The sequence below is a fragment of the Pleurodeles waltl genome, chromosome 2_1 (assembly GCF_031143425.1).
Source record: "Pleurodeles waltl isolate 20211129_DDA chromosome 2_1, aPleWal1.hap1.20221129, whole genome shotgun sequence".
NCBI classification, from domain to species: Eukaryota; Metazoa; Chordata; class Amphibia; order Caudata; family Salamandridae; genus Pleurodeles; species Pleurodeles waltl.
Window position 1 is genome coordinate 511,942,453 of NC_090438.1, and position 19,256 is coordinate 511,961,708.

Here is a 19,256-nt window from a genome sequence, read left to right on the forward strand (position 1 = left end):
ATGGTGGTGCTTCACAGCTCACCCCTGCAGAAACTGTAACACCTGGCAGTGAGACTCAAAGGCTCAAGTCTCTGGTTGAAGTGCCCCAGGGCACCCCAGCTAGTGGAGTTGCCCACCCCCCAGACGAAGCCCCACTTTTGATGGCCACTCCGGCAGAAAAATTAGGGAAAACAGGGAGAAGTGACCACCCCCGCTAGGACCACTCCCAAGGTGTCCAGAGCTGATGTGACACCCTCCCCGTAGAATCCTCCATGTTGGTTTGGAGGACACTTATAGGGTTAGGTTTGTGTCCCCCTCCCCACAAGGAGTGGACACAGGAAGAGTGTAACCACCTTCAGGGACAGTAGCCATTGGCTACTGCCCTCTGACCCCTGTAACGTCCCTAAAACCAGGACTGAAGGGCTCCCCTGAACGTAAGTCGTCAGATTCTTGGCGATCTGACAAGATAGAAGGACTGCTAAGCTGCAAAACCCCAGCAGAGAAGCAGGAAGACGAAAACTGACTTGGCCCCAGCCCTACAGGCCTGCCTCCTGCTTCAAAGAACCTGCACAAGAACAGCGACGCATCCTGCAGGACCAGGGACCTCTGCCAAGCTCCAGAGAACTGCCCTGCATCACAAAGCACCAAGAACTCCCTAAGACAGGGGCCCTGTCCAAAATAAAACTACACCAAAGGACTCCAGAACCTCCTCGGATTCGTGAGTCCTGACTACTCTGCACCCGACGCCCACAGCCCGTGTCCAGGTGGCCTAACCTGCTAGAGAGGATCCCCAGGCCGATTCCAAGCAAGTGCCCACCCTGGGTTGACCTCTCCTGCCCCTCACAACGACGTCTGCAGTGTGAATTCAGAGGACCCCCTTGACAGCGAAAGCTCTGAACGAAGATATCCGACGCCTAAAGGTACACTGCACCCACTGCCCCCTGGCTTGGAGAACCTGACCACTCATGAAGCAACGTTCAGCAGGCAACCCTCCTACTTGTCTAGCCTGTGTTTTTTCCGAAACTGACCCCCTGGACCCAACCTGCAGCATCGAAGTGATCCCTGGGGTCCTCTCAAAGAAAATCATTGGGAGTCTGACGATCTGTTGCACCCTGCACGTGGCTGTCATTGTGCCGCTGTGGGTGTGTGTTTGGTGCCTACTTGTGCCCCTCCACTACCCCCCTGGTGCTCCTCTAAACCCCCCCCCCCCAGGTCTGCTCTCCAAAGTCGCAGGTACTTACCTGCCAGCAGATCTGAAACAAAGTGCTCCCAGTCTCCATAGGAGCCATTGTTAACTTTGCCTCAACTTTGACCTCTGCAACTAGCCGGCCCCTGTTGCTGGTGTTGGGTGTTTGGTGTTAACTTGAACCCCAACTTGTGGACTTCCTAACCCCCGGAGTCTGGAACTGTAAGTCAATTACTTACCTGTAAATTGTACTAACTTTTCTTCCCCCTCAGGATCTGTTCCTGAAAATTGCACTGTCAACTTTTAAAACAGAGTATTGTCATTTATTCAAAAACTGTATAACATAACAAATTGAAACAAAGTATTATTGATACAGGTGTGAAATACAAATCCATTGAAGTATTTACCTGCAACTTGTATCTTGCTGACTCTAGAAATAAAACAAAAGATATTTTTCTACAAGAAATGATTTGCACTACCCTCCGATAAGCCGAACTGCTCGACCACACTACCACAAAAGAGAGTATTAGTATTATCTACTTTAGCCGCTGTTAAGCCTCTGGGGAACACCTGGACTCTGTGAACACTATATCTCATTTTGATATAGTATATACAGAGCCAGCTTCCTACAGGCGCCCTGCCCCACCTGCAGCCCTCACTCTTCACAGCAGATTGGTGACCCTGCTGCGATGGTCACGGGCTTTTCACTCGCGTGTAGGCGGCTGGCCTTGTTTGTAGTGGATACGAAAGGTACTTACACCTTATAAAAGGCCCAGTTATGCCTTATTAGTGAAATATAGTCAGTGTCTAGAAGCCAGGCTGTCTAGGGATAGCTATAGCTGAGCAGCCAAGGCTTATCTAGCAGACATGCAAAGCTCATGCAATACCACTGTAGCCACACACTACTTACACAAATGAAAGAAAATACTCAGTGTTACAAAAATAAGGGTACTTTATTTTTAGTGACAATGCCAAAAATACCTTATATACTATACTCCCTTAGGAGGTAGGTAAGTAATATACATAGAATATACACTAGAATGCAGAAATAGTTGTAAAAACATTTAGTGCAAATAGTAAAAATCACAATCGGTTGCAATGGGCCTAGGGGGAACACAAACCATATACTAAAATAGTGGAATGCGAAAGTCGGTTTCCCACCTAAGCAAGTGTAGTGTGTAGAGGGGCGCTGGGAGTATTAGAAAACACCAAAGTTAAGTAATAGAACCCACCCCAGAGCCCAGGAAAACAGGAGTAAATCACAGTACGTTTCCTAGAACACACAAGAAGTCGTGATAGAAGATAATGCAAGAACCAGAAGAGAGTGCAAGACACAAACAATGGATTCATGGTCCTGAAGACCTGAGGAAGAAGAAGACCAAGTCCAAGAAGTACTGAAGAGTGCAGGGAGAACAGGAGCTCCTGCTAACCTGGATGAAGGTGCAAAAGAACAACCACTGGTGAAGAAGAACAGTCAGTACTGCACCCAAAAAGATGGATGCAGGTTCCTGGTTGGTGCAGATGATGTCCTACTCCAAATGGAAGATTGCAGTCTGGTTTGCGTCGCTGGATTCTGCCAACAAGCCTTGGCACACGCAAAGCTCAGTCAGCGGAAAAATGCGCTGCCCGGGACCAGGAGGGACCAGGTGGCCTCTACCCAGGAGGGTGAGACAGAGGGGGCGCTCAGCAACTCAGAGGGGTCTCAGAAGTCCAGGCAGCATGCACAGGAGTCCAACAGCATGGAGACAAAGACTATGTAAATGGGGGCCCACACAGCACAAGACAAACGGATCCCACGCCACCAGAGAACCACTCAGGAAGCTGTGCGTCGCAGGAAGGAGTGCTGGGGGCCAGAGTTGTGCTTTGCACAAAGAACTTTGTGGAAGGTTGCACACATGTAGAGAAAACTACTAAAGGAGCTACTCGAATACACATGAAGATACAATAATTTTCAAGGGTGAAAACACTATAGTTTTTGATGGTTGCCACTCTGTACAATAGAACCTGTTATAGACACATGCCTTGGCAACTGCAAATCACGCAGTGCACAGGGGTACTGTCTTGCGTGGGGAGGCAAGCTCTTACCTCCACCAAAGTTGGACAGCTGGACCTTAGGACTGTCAGGACCACTTCAATCAACCACCCGTGTTGCTGGATCCACGCACTTCATCAGGAGAGGGATGCACGCCACCGGTCGTCACTGTAGAGGAGTGCCTGCTGAAGCAGGGAAGTGACTCCTTCACTTCAAGGTAGATTCCTTCATTGTTCTGGTGCAGACTGAAGACGGGCAGTCCTCGGAGGATGCACAACCTGGAAACAGTTGCAGTTGCTGGAAGGAGCTGAAGATACAATGTTTCAGAAGTTGTCTTTGCTTCTTTGTTGCAGTTTGTAGAGTTCCTGGAGGGTCCAGATGCAGTTTCGTCGATAGAAAGTGAATTAAAGGATGTAGAGGATTTCTGCTTGAGTCTGCAATCTGAATCTGAGGAAACACCCAGAGGAGAGACCCTAAATGGCCCTGAAAGGGGGATTGGTTAGCTACACAGGTAAGCACCTATTAGGGGAGGGCTCTGACGTCACCTGCTGGCATTGACCACTCAGATGCTCCCAGTATGCCCTACCACCTTGGAATCTAAGATGGCAAAACCAAGGGACACTCTGGAGGAGTTCTGGGCACCACCCCTGGGGTGGTGATGGACAGAGGAGTGGTCACTCCCCTTTCCTTTGTCCAGTTCTGTGCCAGAGCAGGGACTGGGGTCCCTGAACCAGTGTAGACTAGATTATGCAAGAAGGGCACCATATGTGCCCTTCAAAGCATTTCCAGAGGCTCTGGGAAGCTACCCCTCCCATGCCTGTAACACCTATTTCCAAAGGGAGAGTGTGTAGCACCCCTTTCCCAAAGGAAATGCTTTGCTCTGCCTTCCTGGGCTTGACCTGCTCATGCAAGAGGGGGGCAGAAACCTGTCTGAGGTGGCTGCAGCTGGGGCTGCCTGGAAAACCTCAGAAGGCTGGTATGGCACTCCTGGGCGTCCACTGTGGAGCCCTCAGAGTGCATGGAGTTGTAAAACCAATACTAGAACCAGTACTGGTGCACAAGTCCCAGATGTTAGACACCTTACATGGCCATAGTCGGAGTTACCATTGTGAAGCTGGACATAGGCATTAACCTATGTCTAGTGCATGTGTAAAATGGCGTCCCCGCACTCACGAAGTCTGGGAAAATGGTCCTGGATGACGTGGGGGCACCTCTACTAGTGCAGGGGTGCCCTCACACACAAGTACTTTGCACCCAGCCTTCAGGGTTGGAAGGCGTGACATATAGGTGACCTGGTGCAGTGTAAATGGCTGTGAAATGGTGCATGCACCATTTCACACAGGCTGCAATGGCAGTCCTATAGAAGCCTTTGTATTGGTTCCCTATGGGTGGCAAAAATAATGCTGCAGCCCATAGGGATTCCCTGGAACCCTAATGCCCTGAGTAACTAAGTACCATATACTAGGGACTTATAAGGGGTGACCAGTATGCCAATTTGGGATGAAATACTGTGTTACCAGTATGTAGTGACAATTTTGAGAGGAGAGAGAGCATTAGTACTGGGGTCCTGGTTAGCAGGACTCGAGTAACACAGTCAAACACACGGACATCAGGCAGAAATTGGGGGTAACATGCCAAAAAGAGGGTACTTTCCTACACAGCGCCTCAGGTTCCATGCAACTGCGTCACTGTCGCCAGGCCATGGGCGTCACCCTGACGTCAGTTTTTTTTCACGACTTTCCACGCCAGTAGCGCAGAGCCTTGAAGAACACTGAGAATGGTGCACTAGAACTAGGACCCTGAAAAGGGAATCCCTGTCCTTAGAAATCAGTTTGCAGTGCGGGAAGGATGGGCAGGTCGGTAAGGAATCTGCAACTATAATATTTCTCTATCAGATAATTCATTACCAATGGTAAGTAACTTGTTCATCTGATAGAGACTTCTAGTTACAGATACCTCACCTTACAATAGATACCCAAGCAGTACCTTCCTTGGCGGTGGGCTGCGAACCAAGATCATACTAGAAAGTCCTCCAGGACCCAACAGCCAAATTAGCCGTCCCTGCTTTGTGAACATGTGCAGAGATGCCCACTTTGGTGCCTGGCAGATGTCCAGGACAGAAACTCCAAGTGCTAATGCGGTGGTGGTAGCAGTTGCTTTAGTGGAGTGAGCACGCAAACCCTCAAGTGGTTGGTTCTTTGCCAAGGCATAGCACATCTTGATGCAGAGCACTACACCCATCGCAAGATGGTCTGCTTTTGCAGTGGCAGTCCTTTCTTCACACCCACATATCCTACAAAGAGTTAATTGTCCACCCGGAAATCTTTGGTACGATTGAGGTAGAACGCCAACACTTTTTTGATCCAGACAGCAGAGTCTCTCCTTTTCATTAGAAGGATGTAGAGGTGCATAAAAAGTAGGCTAAGTGATGGATTGGTCCATATGAGGGCGTGACCACCTTAGGTAGGAAGGAGGTCCTGGTACGAAGCACCACTTTGTCAGGATGGACAGATAAAATTGGCTTCGACAAAAGAGCTTGAAGCTCGCTCACTCTGCGAGCAGAGCTAATGGCAATGAGGAGAAGCAGACTTTAGTGTGAGAGCCGCAAAAGACAATTATGAAGTGGCTCAAAAGGGGCACACATAAGATAGGTAAGGACCAGGTTCAAATCCCACTGGGGCATTATGAACAGGGTAGGTCAGAACAAATGGGTGAGCCCCTTCAGGAACCTCCCAAAAATGGGAGACTTGAACGAGGAAGGTTGATCTGACCGTCTGAGAAAGGCTGAGATGGCAGATAGAAAACCTTTAAGGGTGCCCAATGCAGAGCCCTGTTGGGCAAGAGAGAGGATAAACAGTAGAACCTCAGACAGAGGTGCCGAAAGGGAGTCAACAGGCTTGTCTGTACACCATGCTATAAATTTGTTCCATCTAAAGGCATATATCGTTTTGATGGAGGGACGCCTGTCTGCCAGGATAACATTGCAGACTTCGGGCGGAAGGTTGAAAGTGGTCAACTGCCGCTGCTCAATCTCCGCATAAGAAGGTAGAGACTGGAAAGGTTTGGGTGGAGAACCGCCGCCTGCTGCTGCAACAGAAGATCCTCCTGAACGGGCAGCCTGATCAGAGGGTCTGTGGCCATGCTCAGAAGCTCTGGATACCATACTCTTCATGCCCAGTCTAGGGCTACAAGGATTACTTGGGCCCAGTCAGTCAGAAGTGGTATTGGCAAGAAGGCATAAAGGAGGCCTGAGTTCCACTCAAGATAAAAAGCGTAGCTGAGCAAGGGCCACCTTGGAAACTTCAGCGCGCAAAACATGTGACATTGCACGTTCTCTGCGAAGGCCAACAGATCTAACCAAGGCTCTGCCTTTGAGAGAAGGAAGGAATGCTTTCTATTCGAGTCTGATCGCCTGAGCTCCAAAAGATTGAAGTTGAGCCTGGACTCCGCTGGAGACCAAAGTCCTCTGATCTCTGCCTCTCTAATGTGGCTGCCCCATCCCAGGAGTGACACTACTGTAGCTACTGTGGGATCTGGTTGGGGAAGGGAGAGGGATCTGCCACTAACTCAATCTCGATTCGAAAGCCACTACTGCAGATCTTGCGCAGTACCCTTCAGGTCCCACTGCAGAGCCCGCATATGCCATCTGGCATGTGTAACCAGCAGGATGCATTCTCACTGAAATCCAGGATAGAGACTGAAACATCGGTACATAGCCTAAATATCCTGGACTCACTTTTCAGGAGGAAAGGCCTGAAACTGCACTGTGTCCAGAACAACTCAGATGAAAGGGAGCGTCTGAGAGGCAGTCACTGTGACTTCGGCACATTTATAGTGAACCCCAGCAAGTGCAGGAGGTTCCTTGTGGTCTGAAAGTGGGAGACAACAGTCTGGGGCATGCTTTCTTCAACAGCCAGTCATTGAGGTAGGGAAGACAGGAACCCCTAACCTACGCATATAAGCTGCAACCATCATTACTTTCATAAACATCCAAGGGGCGCTGACAAGCCGAAAGGGAGCACAGAAAATGTAAAGTGCTCATAACCTACCACAGATCACAAATAATGCCTGTGGGCATGCAGGACGGGCACATGGAAGTAGACGTCCTGCAAGTCCAATGCTACCATCCAGTCTCTAGGGTCCAAGGCAGACAGAAGCTGGGCCAGTGTGAGCATTTTGAACTTCTCCTTCCTGAGGAAGAGATATTGAGGGCCTGGAGGTCTAGGATAGGACAAAGGCTCTTGTCCTTCTTGAGCACTAGAAAGTAGCAGGAATAACAACCAAAACCTACTTCTGGTGCAGGGACCCTCTCTATGCCCTCCTTGTCCAAGAGAACTGCGACTTCCTCGATGCGAAGTGCCAAATGATCCTCCTAAGACGGTGGTATGGTCAGAGGTGTAGTCTCCAAGGGGAGGAGTAGCCACTACTCCTGTCTGTTGTGATGGATTTCCAGTGGGGCAGGTGATGGCGGATCCTGCCTCCAACTGGTCCGGGATGGTGTGACCGACTAGGAGGGTCTTAAGGCTGCAGCAGGGGTGGGGTGGACTGGGCAGACCTCTGGCCCCCTGACCGGTGAGCCAATGAAATTCCGCATCCACGACCACGCAGGGGCAGTGCAGCATATGCGGTTTGGTGACTGGCAGGGAAAGGACGCAGTAGGGAACCCCTTCCGTAGCCACGAAGGGGACAAAAAGCGGACTGTTGGCTGAGGGGTGGCTGCAAGGCCAAGAGACCGAGCAATAGCCCGGGACAACTCCCGCTCTGTTTCCAAAGATACGGGTGTCATCGAAGGGCATGTCCATGAGAGATTGTTTGACATCCCCCAAGAAGCCAGACGTCCTCAACCAGGCATGGCACCATAAGGCCACAGTCGACACAACCGATCTGCCCAGTGAGTCAGTCGTGTCCAGCCCACAAGGTATTGTGAACTTGGCCGCATCCCTCCCATCAGCAAATGCTTGGGAAAGGATGGCCCAGGCGTCCTTCAGGATCTGTGGCAGCACCTGCATGACCACATTCCACAATGCATGTGTGTAGCAGGCCAAAAGCATGCGTTGTTCACAGACCGCAATGCCAGACTGGGAGGAAGAAAAAATCTTCCCAAACCGTTCCAGTCTCTCTGATTACCAATCCGGGCTGCTGATAGGAATGCGCCAGAAGAGGAAGCCTGGATGACAAGGCTCTCAGGCGTAGGGTGTTGGGACAGGAATTTGGGGTTGTTTGGCACAGGCTGATGGCGGCCAGTGATTGTCCTATTCACAGGAGCCCCTGTGCTGGGTCTGGACAAAGTACCCAGTAGGACATCCATGAGGGCTTCATTAAAGGATAACAGGAGTTCTGAAGTGGAAACCCCAGGCTGAAGCACCTCAATTCAGGAGGTAGTCCTGACTGCCACAAAAGGGAGTTTGGGGCTCAGGATCTCGGATACCCTTCTGACCACCACAGAATATGACGCTCCGTTCTCTGTATCCACGGTAAGAGGAGAAAGCATGCCAGCGACTGTGAAGGTATCCAGACCACTAGCCTTGCCCAACTCCTTTGCCCAGTCCATTTCAAGATACTCTAGCTGGTATTCTAGAGGGTCTAGTGACCCCCTCCAACCTCTGCCCATACCCTACCCATAAGAAAAGTGTTCAGTATACAACCTGGGGTGAGTAGACACAATCAAAGACAGATCCAGCGTTGAGCGATGCTGTTCCCGCTCCGCGTCGTCAGGGATAAGTATTGGGTTGACATCGATTGTGGGCCCAACCAATGTCAGGAGCGTCAACTTCTTTGCCCACACAGGGGAAGGTCACATTGGCAGGACCAGCGTCAGCACGGATCCGGAGGGGACCTCAGGAGCTGGGGCCAAAGCAGCCAGCACGGAACCTGAGGGATCCCCTTCCGACACCACAGGGCCCAAAGGGGCACCACAGGGTGGGGGAAGGGAGTCTGTCGGCCCAAAAATGAGGAGCATGGCCTCATAAAATTCTCTTACCTGGGCAGGGGTGACTCCAGCTACTGGAAACTCAAAGAGGCGCAGAGCCGACCAGAAGAAGGCTCTGCAGATGGAGGCCTAAAGCGTCAACAATCTTCCCGTGTCGCGTGGTCCGAGCGACGGGGTGAAGTAGAAAAAACCTTTGGTCTTCTTCGAGGACTTCTTGTGAGCTGAGTATCCCGAGGACTTTGAGTCGGGCAAAGAAGAGTGGTGGTGACTCTGCGAGTGGTCTTGTGACCTTCCCCTCGATTGAGACCAGGAGTGATGCGGAGTCGAATGCCAGGCCACCATGACTTTTAGGGACTGCTCTCTCAAAGCCTTCAGGTTCATGGCCCTGCACTCGAAGCACAACTTCAGGTTGTGGTTGCACTCCAGACACCACAAGCACGCGAGGTGCGGATCCGTAACCGACATCATTCGGTGACAGGACTCACATGGTTTGAACCTGGTCTTCCGTGACATCCTCGACGCACCAACAGTGGTCAAAAATGTCGACAAAACAGTCAAAGTCCGTCAAAAAACAGCTGAGGGTGGCTCTCTCTGTATCTGCGTGTAGGCTGGCTCAGAAAGAAAAGAACATCAGCGTGCCGGGGTGGTGCCTATATACGATGGCTTCGTCATCACAGCGACCATGACACCAACGACTGACGCAGAGTCGACCCACGCAATCTGACGGCACGCAAAAGTACTGCTCGAAGAAAAATCTCTGGATCCAGTCTGATGCCTGGGGGAAATTCTAAGAATCTGCAACTAGAAGTCTCCATCAGATATTGTTGTCTCAGGTGAGGCACTTGCTATTGTACCCAAAACCACAGATGTAGCTGTTAACTCTGTTTGAATCACTGTACTATCTCCACCTGCACCCACATCTGGGACTCCACTACGATCATTATCACTTCCAAGTCCCTGTACCCTCTCAGTATATGGAGGAGATCTAAACTGTAAAAGATCATTAAAAAAACAAATCCTCATCTGAGTCATGATTTGGTTTTTCCCCTCACTGGATTTCTTCTTGTTATGGGTCCCTTTGACTTGTTCCATTGTATCCTTCCTCTAGCAAATTTTTCTGACCATCCTATTTATTTTGTAGCCATTGTCTAAGTGAGCACTTCACTTGATTTGTCATTTTCTTTCCCTCTTTTTCTGTAGCCATTCGATCTTATTTGTTTAGTATCTCAAAGTGAAGGTTTTGGTAACAGCTTTCTGTCATTCATAGTTTGTTTTAGAAAATCTGATTTTCGATTGTTAAAAGGACCCTCCTAAAGGAAACAAAAATTTTAATCAAAAGTGGTGTATTCCTGCTATTCAGAAATCGAGGTACATGTATAAAGCCCAATGTCAGTCACCTTTTTGTATGCATGTGTTTCCTCAGCAGATACTTTCTGACCCTCAGTGGAGGGTACAACAGAAACTTTACATTTTATCAACACAGCACTCGTTTTTGCTCAAAAGAATCTAAAAAAAACCCACATAAAACAAACTAACCAACAACCAATCTCAGCGCAGCTGTGTCAAAGCTCAACGAATCACAGCATAGCTATGTCAGCCATCAGCTAACAACAGGGCAGCTTGGTGGTGATGTCTTACCAATCCAGGCATTGCTCTCCAGCTTACTGACCAATCACAGTGTGATCTCCCAGAGTATGAGGAAACCAATTACAAAATCCTTTTCTCAACGAACTTATCATAAGGAGGTGCTCTTTAACATGCAACAATCCTCTGATACCAAAATTTGTGGGAGCAAAATGGTACCCCTCAATTTACACACCACGAAAATATACCCGAATCAAACCTCCCAACCTTACTGGCCTGGAGATGGTGTTAAAAATCAATTCCATGAGGCAATGAGTCCAAACATTAAGGCACCTCCCAAAAATGAAATAAGCAGAGTACAACAATTCATTAAATTAAAGGATTCACTCAATAACTGATTAATAGATTAATGAAATGTTAAAGGGTATTAGTACAAAAATTCTAAAATAGGTTGTACAGAGTCATTGCCATTACGGCTTTCAAGTGCAAAGTTGTATACAGAGTATGCCTAAGTCAGCAAATATTCTAAGTCCCAATTAGCAGCAAAATCAGAATGAAAGTGGGGAGCATCCAATGTAGAACAGGAACATCTTCTGGCTCACCCCCAAAAGCAAAGGGTCTATATACACAATTCTTGCATATTAAATCAAAATGTCTGCAGTTTCATCAGGGTGTGAGCAAATGTGTAATTTCTTCAGCATATCAGAGCACATAGAAAAACTCACATTGCCTTAGTATCTAACCACAAACCCATTCCCTTAATGCTTATTCAACACCTCCTAAGTTAATGTCATCTGGAAATGTTTGAGAAAACACAAAACAATGACAATAAGACTTTCTTCAAGTGAACAGGTCCGGTGTAGAAAAGAAGATGTGGTAACAAATGTTCCATTGTGCTGCTGCAAGATTATCATGAACAAAACAATACAACAATGAAAATAAACTATGACCCCAGCAGATGTGTGAGGGAGGAGTGGAGCACGGGGGAGAAACAAATGGCATCCATGTTCTTCAAGATGGTGTTTTACACATTTATGTGGCATAACTATAACACATTAATAAACACAGTTCAATAAATAACTAGAAATTAATTTGAAGAGCAATTATACTATATCAGTATCAGCAGTGACTGCTGCACATATCAAGGGGAGGGGCAGAGGGGACGGGGCAAATTAAATAAATTGTTTTTAAAACATACTGTTTGTTGCTGCCGCCGTCCTCTCCTGCCGCCTCGCTCGTCCTCCTTTCATGTTCTGGTGTCCCAGCATTTGCTGGGACTCCAGAAGAGGCTCCCCAGTAATCCTGGCGCTACTTATATGTTAAACAGAGCATGTAAGCAGGGTCAAGATTGGGCTGAGCGGCAGTGACTCCCACTCAGACACAACCCTGGGGCCTGTGCAATTTCTCCAGTCCGGAGCCGGGCAAGAGAAACCGAACAGCAGATATGTTTGGATGGGCCTCTTAGGCCGTCCAAACACACATGCGCACTTAGTGCACACAATTCCTAATCCACCCTCCCACCTCTTGTGGCCCAGCCCCGCCCCTCCCTGCACCTGCTGGCTTTGCCAGCAGCAGAAAAATAAAACGGTTTTCAAATATCAATTTATTTTTCTGCTGCTGGCCCTTAGCCAGTGAGGCAACACTCCACCTCCATCTCGGAGGAACGTCCCTGCAGTATATAGATGTAAAAACATATGTGAAAATGCATACTACACATTGTTTACGATTCACACAAAGGTAAACTTTAAAACTGTTCCACAAAAACAGTCTAAATATTTGAAGGTTATAAGGCGTGGTGGGGGCAATACTACTTCAACTATTACACAAAGTTGTGGCGCTTGGTATCCATGTGGCTGTTGTGTGCAAAGAAAACTTGGCTCAGGCCCAGTAATCCTTATTCTCGATGGCCTACTGCCTAACTGAACTAATGGTGCCGCAGTGGGAGCAGTCATAAGGTGCAATACAGTGAAAAGTCTAGTGTAGAAACAAAGCTGTCCTCTGTCTTTCCTGCATTACTAGCACTGCCCCTCAGCAGTATTATCCACCCCATTTTGGCTGCTGGCATAGTTCTAGTGGGCAGTGAGTTTAGGTCACAGAGATAGATGAACCAGCAGTATGCAGTGCAATCAAGGGTTTAGTAAAGTGGGTGAATAGTAACGTACACAGCTGGGTCCAGTGGAGTAACGCAAAGCGATACCCCCAGCATAGATATCCCTGGCGCCACAGTGACTTGTGTTCCGCGTATAAGTCTCCTTCGACTTCTACTTCCTGCTCACAGGTGTGGTGTTGACGTGCCTGCTGAGGAAAGGTGTCAGTCCAGGTTCCAAAAGCAACAGACTACACTGAACACTTAAACGTTGTCCAATGAGAGTGATGAGTTGGCATCTGTGAGCACTCAGCAACTCAGATGACTACCACGAGTTTAGTGGTCAGGATGCACTGCCAACTGCGTCAGACAACCAGGCCTGTTTTGCCGAATCACGCAGCAGAGCATGAAGGTACTGCAGCGTACCAACCACACAATAGCAGGTCATGGCTATGACGCAGAATTACTCCAACAGTTGACCTGTTCTCGAACCTGCTCATCCTAGATATGGCAGCAGCAACTAAAAGCTACATTGTTTGAGTCCGTCTCTTTTCCGTGCTTCAAAATAATTTACATGCAAGCACATTTACCGCAAGCGATCTGTGGAGCTCTAAACTGTTACAAAACATTTAAGCGCAGTAACTAACTCATTTACGCAATTGTAAATGCAGATAAGTGACGCTTGGCATGGCTGCACATAATGCATGGAATTAGCAGGAAGAATATATGCATGTGAATTGACACATCAGTGTGAGCAGGGGCACCCACTTACCAATTGTACCATGGCCACGAAATAAGTAACACACAACCAAAGAAGAGGGAAGGAACCTCGATGCTCATATTTATTAGAAAAATAAGTTTTTAATAACAAAACAACAAGCACAGTAACTTGAAACAGCTGCTTTTAAGTGCAAACTTCCATGGTAATCAACCTCACATGGTGAAAATGTAATATGTTAACCAAACACTTGGACTGATTTAAATACAAAAACGTTTTGTAAAAGGTGAGTAAGAAAGATAACAGAAGAACTGTTTCACAAAAGTCACCTCCAGTGTTTAGCCCCAAGAAAGAAAGAGGTGTATATAATAACAATAAATAATACAATAAATAAAAAAAAACAGAAAAAAACATCGGTTCTTCATTCGGGATAGTCCTTGACTCATTCAGAAAGGCGAAATACGATCCACCTGTTATCGTATGTTTTCACTTGGCAACAAACAGGAATACAATAAACTAGGATGGCAAGTGAAGGAACACAACTCGAGATCATGTAGAGACCGAGTAAATTACCTATATGTTGATATGCTTTACAACAGTCAAAAGTAGAATGAGCTCATTAGTTTCAAAGCATTGAGGAGAGCAATTAACAACAGTTCTTCAGTCTCCACAGCACAACGGGTTAAGTTTCAAAACAGTCAGTGGTCACTTTCTTGCAAAATGTTGTCTACTTTTTCCTCAGGTTTCTGGGAAAAGATACAAAACAAATGCACTGATGAAGACAATACATTACTTATTCATAAAAATATATATTTAGAAAACAATCGAAATCTAAAAGTATACCAAACCTCATCTCAAACTCTGAGTGTTTGCGGAGGTACAAACAATAATCAAATCGTGTAAATAATTGTACCAGTATTGCACTCTTACAACAAATCCAAAACCACACACCACAAAGCATTTTTTGCAATAAACCTACAATTACATCATGCTAACTTATAACACTTTACATTTTCAACTCACTGTATAGGGGCTTAAGGTTTTTTTTAGGGATTAAGCATGGGTAGTGTTAAGGGGTAGTAAGGGGCTTTGGGCTTCAGGGTAGTGTCAAGGGCTTTTCAAGTTTCAAGGGGTGGCTATTGCTAAGGGGTAGTAAAGAGTTGTTAAAGTTTTTAGGGGAAATAAGGTGTTTTTAGGGTTCGGGGAAGGGTAGAGTTTAGGTGAAGTAATGCATTTTTAGGGTTCAGGAAAAGGCAGCATTATATGGTAGGAAGGGTTTTTAGGCTGCAGGGAATGGTAGTGCTAAGTGGGTAGTAAGAGGGTTTTAAGGTTCAGGAATTATTAGTTATTAGAGCCAACAACCTTTGGTGTGGTCTTCCCCCAACACTTTACCTTATCACCTACTGTTTTGTTGGCTTTAGGATTCTGTGTACTCTACCACTGCTAACCAGTGCTAAAGTAGTTGTGCTCACTCCTTAAAAAATGGTAACATTGGCTTTCACCCAACTGGCACATTTATTTTACTTAGAAGTCCCTAGTAAAGTGCCACACCGCAAGTAACAAGGGCCTGTAAATTAAATGCTACTGCAGGGGCTGAACTTCTTGTGCCACTCACTTAAAATTAGCCTTTTAAAATGTCTGAAAACTGCCACTGCAGCCTATGTGCAGTTTTAAACTGCTAACGTGACCTGCAAAATCACCCTATAGCCAGGTGTACTCCGCCCTTTTAATACACATACATAACCCCTATGATAGGCCCTAAATAGCCCAAAAGGCATATACTTCAAAGTTGTATATGACCTAGTGGTGAAAAAGTCCCAAATTTGTTTTTCACTATTGTGAGGCCTATCTCTCCCTTATAATAAAATGGGTTACCTCATTAATAAATGCTAACTTTTGAATCTGAACAGGTAGAAATAGCATGTTTGGTATCACAAGAATAGTAATTTAAAATATTCCTTAATGGTGAAGTCAGATTTTAAGTCACAATTCTGAAAATGACACTTTTGAGAAGTTGGCATGTTCTTGCCCCAACCATTTGGTGCCTGCGGCCTGTGTCATGGGTCACATAACTATGAATAGCTGGCAACTGCCTCTGTAGATGCCTCTCAGACAGTGAGACAAAAGGGGGTGAGGTGTTGGCAGGGTGGGTCACCTTGTCAGGATGGGTGTGGTAGGGCTATTACCTGTCCCACTAAGATTTCAAAGGGCTCCAGCACACTCACAAAGGAACTTGACACCTGCTTAATGTCACCCTAGGCTAATTGTAGCATAGGCAGGGGAAGGAAGACAGTTTCCAGAACCAGATGGGGGATAGCCTAGAGGTTTCTCCCACTTTAAAGGCTGGCACCAGGCATAAATACTGGACCCTCAGACCACTATTCAGTTCACTCTTTGACCTGTGGGGAACCCCCAAGGACTGCCCTGTATTTCAGAGGACTGCCCTGCTGCTACTAGAGGACTGCCATAGTGCTTTGAAGACTGCTTCGTACCCCCAGAGGGCTTCACTGCTGCTTAATCCCAGGACTACCAGATTGACTCCAAGGGATAGTTGGCTGGTGTCCTGTGTGAGCTACAGGGGCAACCTCCAACAACCTTGAACCCTGCATCTGGACCTTGCCTGAAGTGAGTCTTGCCCTTCAAGTGTTGCCCAACCAGTCCTGGACCCTTACGAGTGGTGCTAAATGTAACCTGAAACAAGAGATTAAGAATGTTTTCCACCAAAAGGTGGCCTGTATGTTGACAGGAGATTGGGACCTACCTGCTCACCGTTCCGCCCAAGGTGCAGCGCCAGTCTGCTTGACTTGTTGGCAGTTCCTGCTACATTGTTCTTCATAGCAGCAAATCCTGTTCTACAGGATCTTTCAGGAAGGGAATCAAGCTCTATTGATTCCTTGTCAGCTACAGTTTGAAGCTTCATCCTGCTGGAGATTTTCACCTTCCAAAAGAGCGACAAAGTCCAAACATAGAAATCTTCACCACAACTTCATCTAGTTGCTCCCAGAACAACAACTTCTCCTCAGACACCACCGGCTGCCTTTCTCCGCTGAACATTACCCTTTCAGGAACTTGTCTTCAATATTTCTTTTAAGTCTGAAGGTAAGCTGAGTCCATGCCCAATCCACCTTGTGTATCAAACCGTGCTCCATTGTGGTTGGCCTTAACTTTTGACTCTGCCCCGATCTTGTGCAACTAGATACCCATGGTTGGAGCTTTGATATTTTAGGTACTATTTTTCAGTTTAAAAATTCGTAACTCCAATTCTGAAAGATCTACACTTAAGACAGCAAGGCCAGGGAAGTAACCCTTCTATATGGATCACTTATAGCACATTCAAAGGGTGAACTGTGCTGCATGATAAATGGTCCGAGGATTAAGGTACACATTTGATTGACGGTGATTGGAATAATATATTGAAAAAATCCCCTATTGTATCGAGAAACTCCACATTTAAGCTAATCCAATTTTAATATTGGCACAGGATCTACATTATTCCGATGATGATCAATCATATACTTCCAGATGCACATGCTGGGGGTCCTAGGTGCAGTGAGGAGGGGTCGATTTTTACTATTTGGTCTGGAGCTGCACTTTATACTAATTGTTGCCAGAAAATACTCAATAATCTATTCATTTGCTCTACAGACTGGAATACTTTAAATACCCATGTGATGTGTTTTTTGGGTCATTTCTCACCGAGGTCCATAGTTTCCAATTCTTTGAGTATTATATAAATCTGGTGCTCATACTGGCTAGACGTCAGCTCTCCATTACTTGGAAAAGCTACGGGGAGGTCCTGACATATGTAAGTGGCAGAAGGAACTCAACAGGTGGGCTGTGTGTGAAGATAATCCCCATCCAAGACAATGAACAATGAGGTTTGCTGTGCTTATTTAGGTTTCCACTTACCTGGATATTACCAGGTTGTGTTATGTCTGCCTCCTATTCCCCAGCTATACTAACAGTGTATAAAATAATGACCACTCTCCTATAGAATCCTGCTGACTAAAAAATAGACTTGGACCTATGCATTTGTAGTTAACTCTCTAGCCCAAAGGTTATGTTAGTTTTGTATTGTAGTTGATTTATAGGGCTTTTGGCATCACATGTGGTTCATTATTAATACATTCATTAATTTGTCAAATATGGGATTGGTATTCTTTAGATAACATATGGTCTTTTTATATAGGAATGGAAATAATTGTGGCACTGCTATGGCATCAGTGTGTGGCACAGTTTATCGTGAAGTATGTTCAATTAAAAATCGTTTAAAAAAACCATTTACCGAGTCCTTCCTTCAATGTAAACGTTTTATTGTGTGATATGCATGATCTAAACGGTCAATATAAGTACAGGGATAAAAATGATAGTCAATCAAAACATATATGAGTGATTATATTTTAAAAAGTACACCTATTACATTTAGAGCTTCCAAAGTTTCACTGAAGTAAAAGAGGCACAATTAAGTGATTTACCCAATACAATACAGAGAAATGAAATAGCCAGGACTTGATTTCGCAATTTAAGCAATTGGAAATCATTTTTTCTTGTTTGCAGTTTTACACAAAAGAACAATGCTTCATGCGTAGTCGTATTGTTGTGCACTTACAATTGGAAGCCAAAAATATGGAGAAATTCAATGGAAAATACATTTCTTACCATTCTGCCATCCGACATTTCTCTAAATAAAACTGTACCCCACATGTGCACGTCGGCCTACCGCAAGGGACAGAAAACGCCCAAAAGTGTAACAATATGAAGAGAGGAAACGATCATATTTGGATAAGACAGGTGTTGTAATGTGTCTCGAGGATCCTCCGTGATGTAGGTCTTGAGACAAGCCTGCATCAGGATGTGAATGTTATGATGGAATGTGGTTCACGGTGTTCTCTCCCTGGGCAGTTGCTTGCTGACCTCGGGAGAGAGAGCACCGCGTTTGAGTTGTTCGCTTAATAAAGCCTCTTACCTGTTCTCTTGTGGATTCGGTGTGTTCACTGCATCACAGGCTTTTGTTGGGGTGGCTGTCTGTTGCATTTGGGCGCAAAGTTATCCGTCAGCCACTGGGTAGAGTATCAGCCCATCTTTGCATCATATCCTGCCACTAGGGCACAATGCAATCTATCCCTTGAGGTAATGATCATTAGAGGCCTTGAATCATAGGAAGGGCAGAGAATAAGCAAAGACCACTGTGGACCATGATAACAAGCAGGATAGGATACAGCAGGAACGGGTATCACTGTGAGCAGCAGTGTAGCATTCACAAGAAGGGTGGGCCACAGCAGTGGTCAGGATTACTGTTAGCAGCAGTAAAACACTCAGGAGGCCAAGGACAGCAGGCATTGGACACTCTAGGAGCAGCAGCCAGACGTTCACTAAGAGGGCGTTTTAGGCAAATGTTAAAGGATTAATATTAGTAGCTGTCCCTTAGGGGGAAGAATCGGACAGTAAGCAGATAAAATGCTGTCAACCCGGCTACCTAACAAGCCAAATACTGAATTGATACAAAATTGAACTAACTCTACCCACAAGACAATGGCTGGAGAGGGCTCACCTACTTGCCGTTTTATGTACCATATGCTGTGGGCTAAATTAAAGTGTGACTAACACCAACATAGCAGATAATGCTGTGCCTGCTACATCTGTGACAAAATAAGAGAATCAAGGTGGGATCCAGTGGGCCCTAGTATAAAACCTAGATCTTTGGCTAGTAGTCTCAGCAGGAGAAATGATTCCTCTTTGTTA

At 46.3% G+C, this 19,256-nt stretch overlaps 1 protein-coding gene across 1 annotated transcript in view; it reads right to left on the reverse strand.

Moving 5' to 3' along the window:
• Positions 1 to 9,927: 9,927 nt before the first annotated feature.
• LOC138259921 (uncharacterized) overlaps positions 9,928 to 19,256 on the reverse strand; it is a 676,397-nt gene continuing 667,068 nt past the window's right edge. Inside the window, exons 8-9 of the mRNA XM_069207908.1 lie at positions 16,276 to 16,452; positions 9,928 to 10,116 (exon numbers count right to left, since the gene is read on the reverse strand). Coding sequence (XP_069064009.1) covers positions 9,928 to 10,116; positions 16,276 to 16,452 — 366 coding nt within the window. The remainder of the gene's footprint in view (positions 10,117 to 16,275; positions 16,453 to 19,256) is intronic.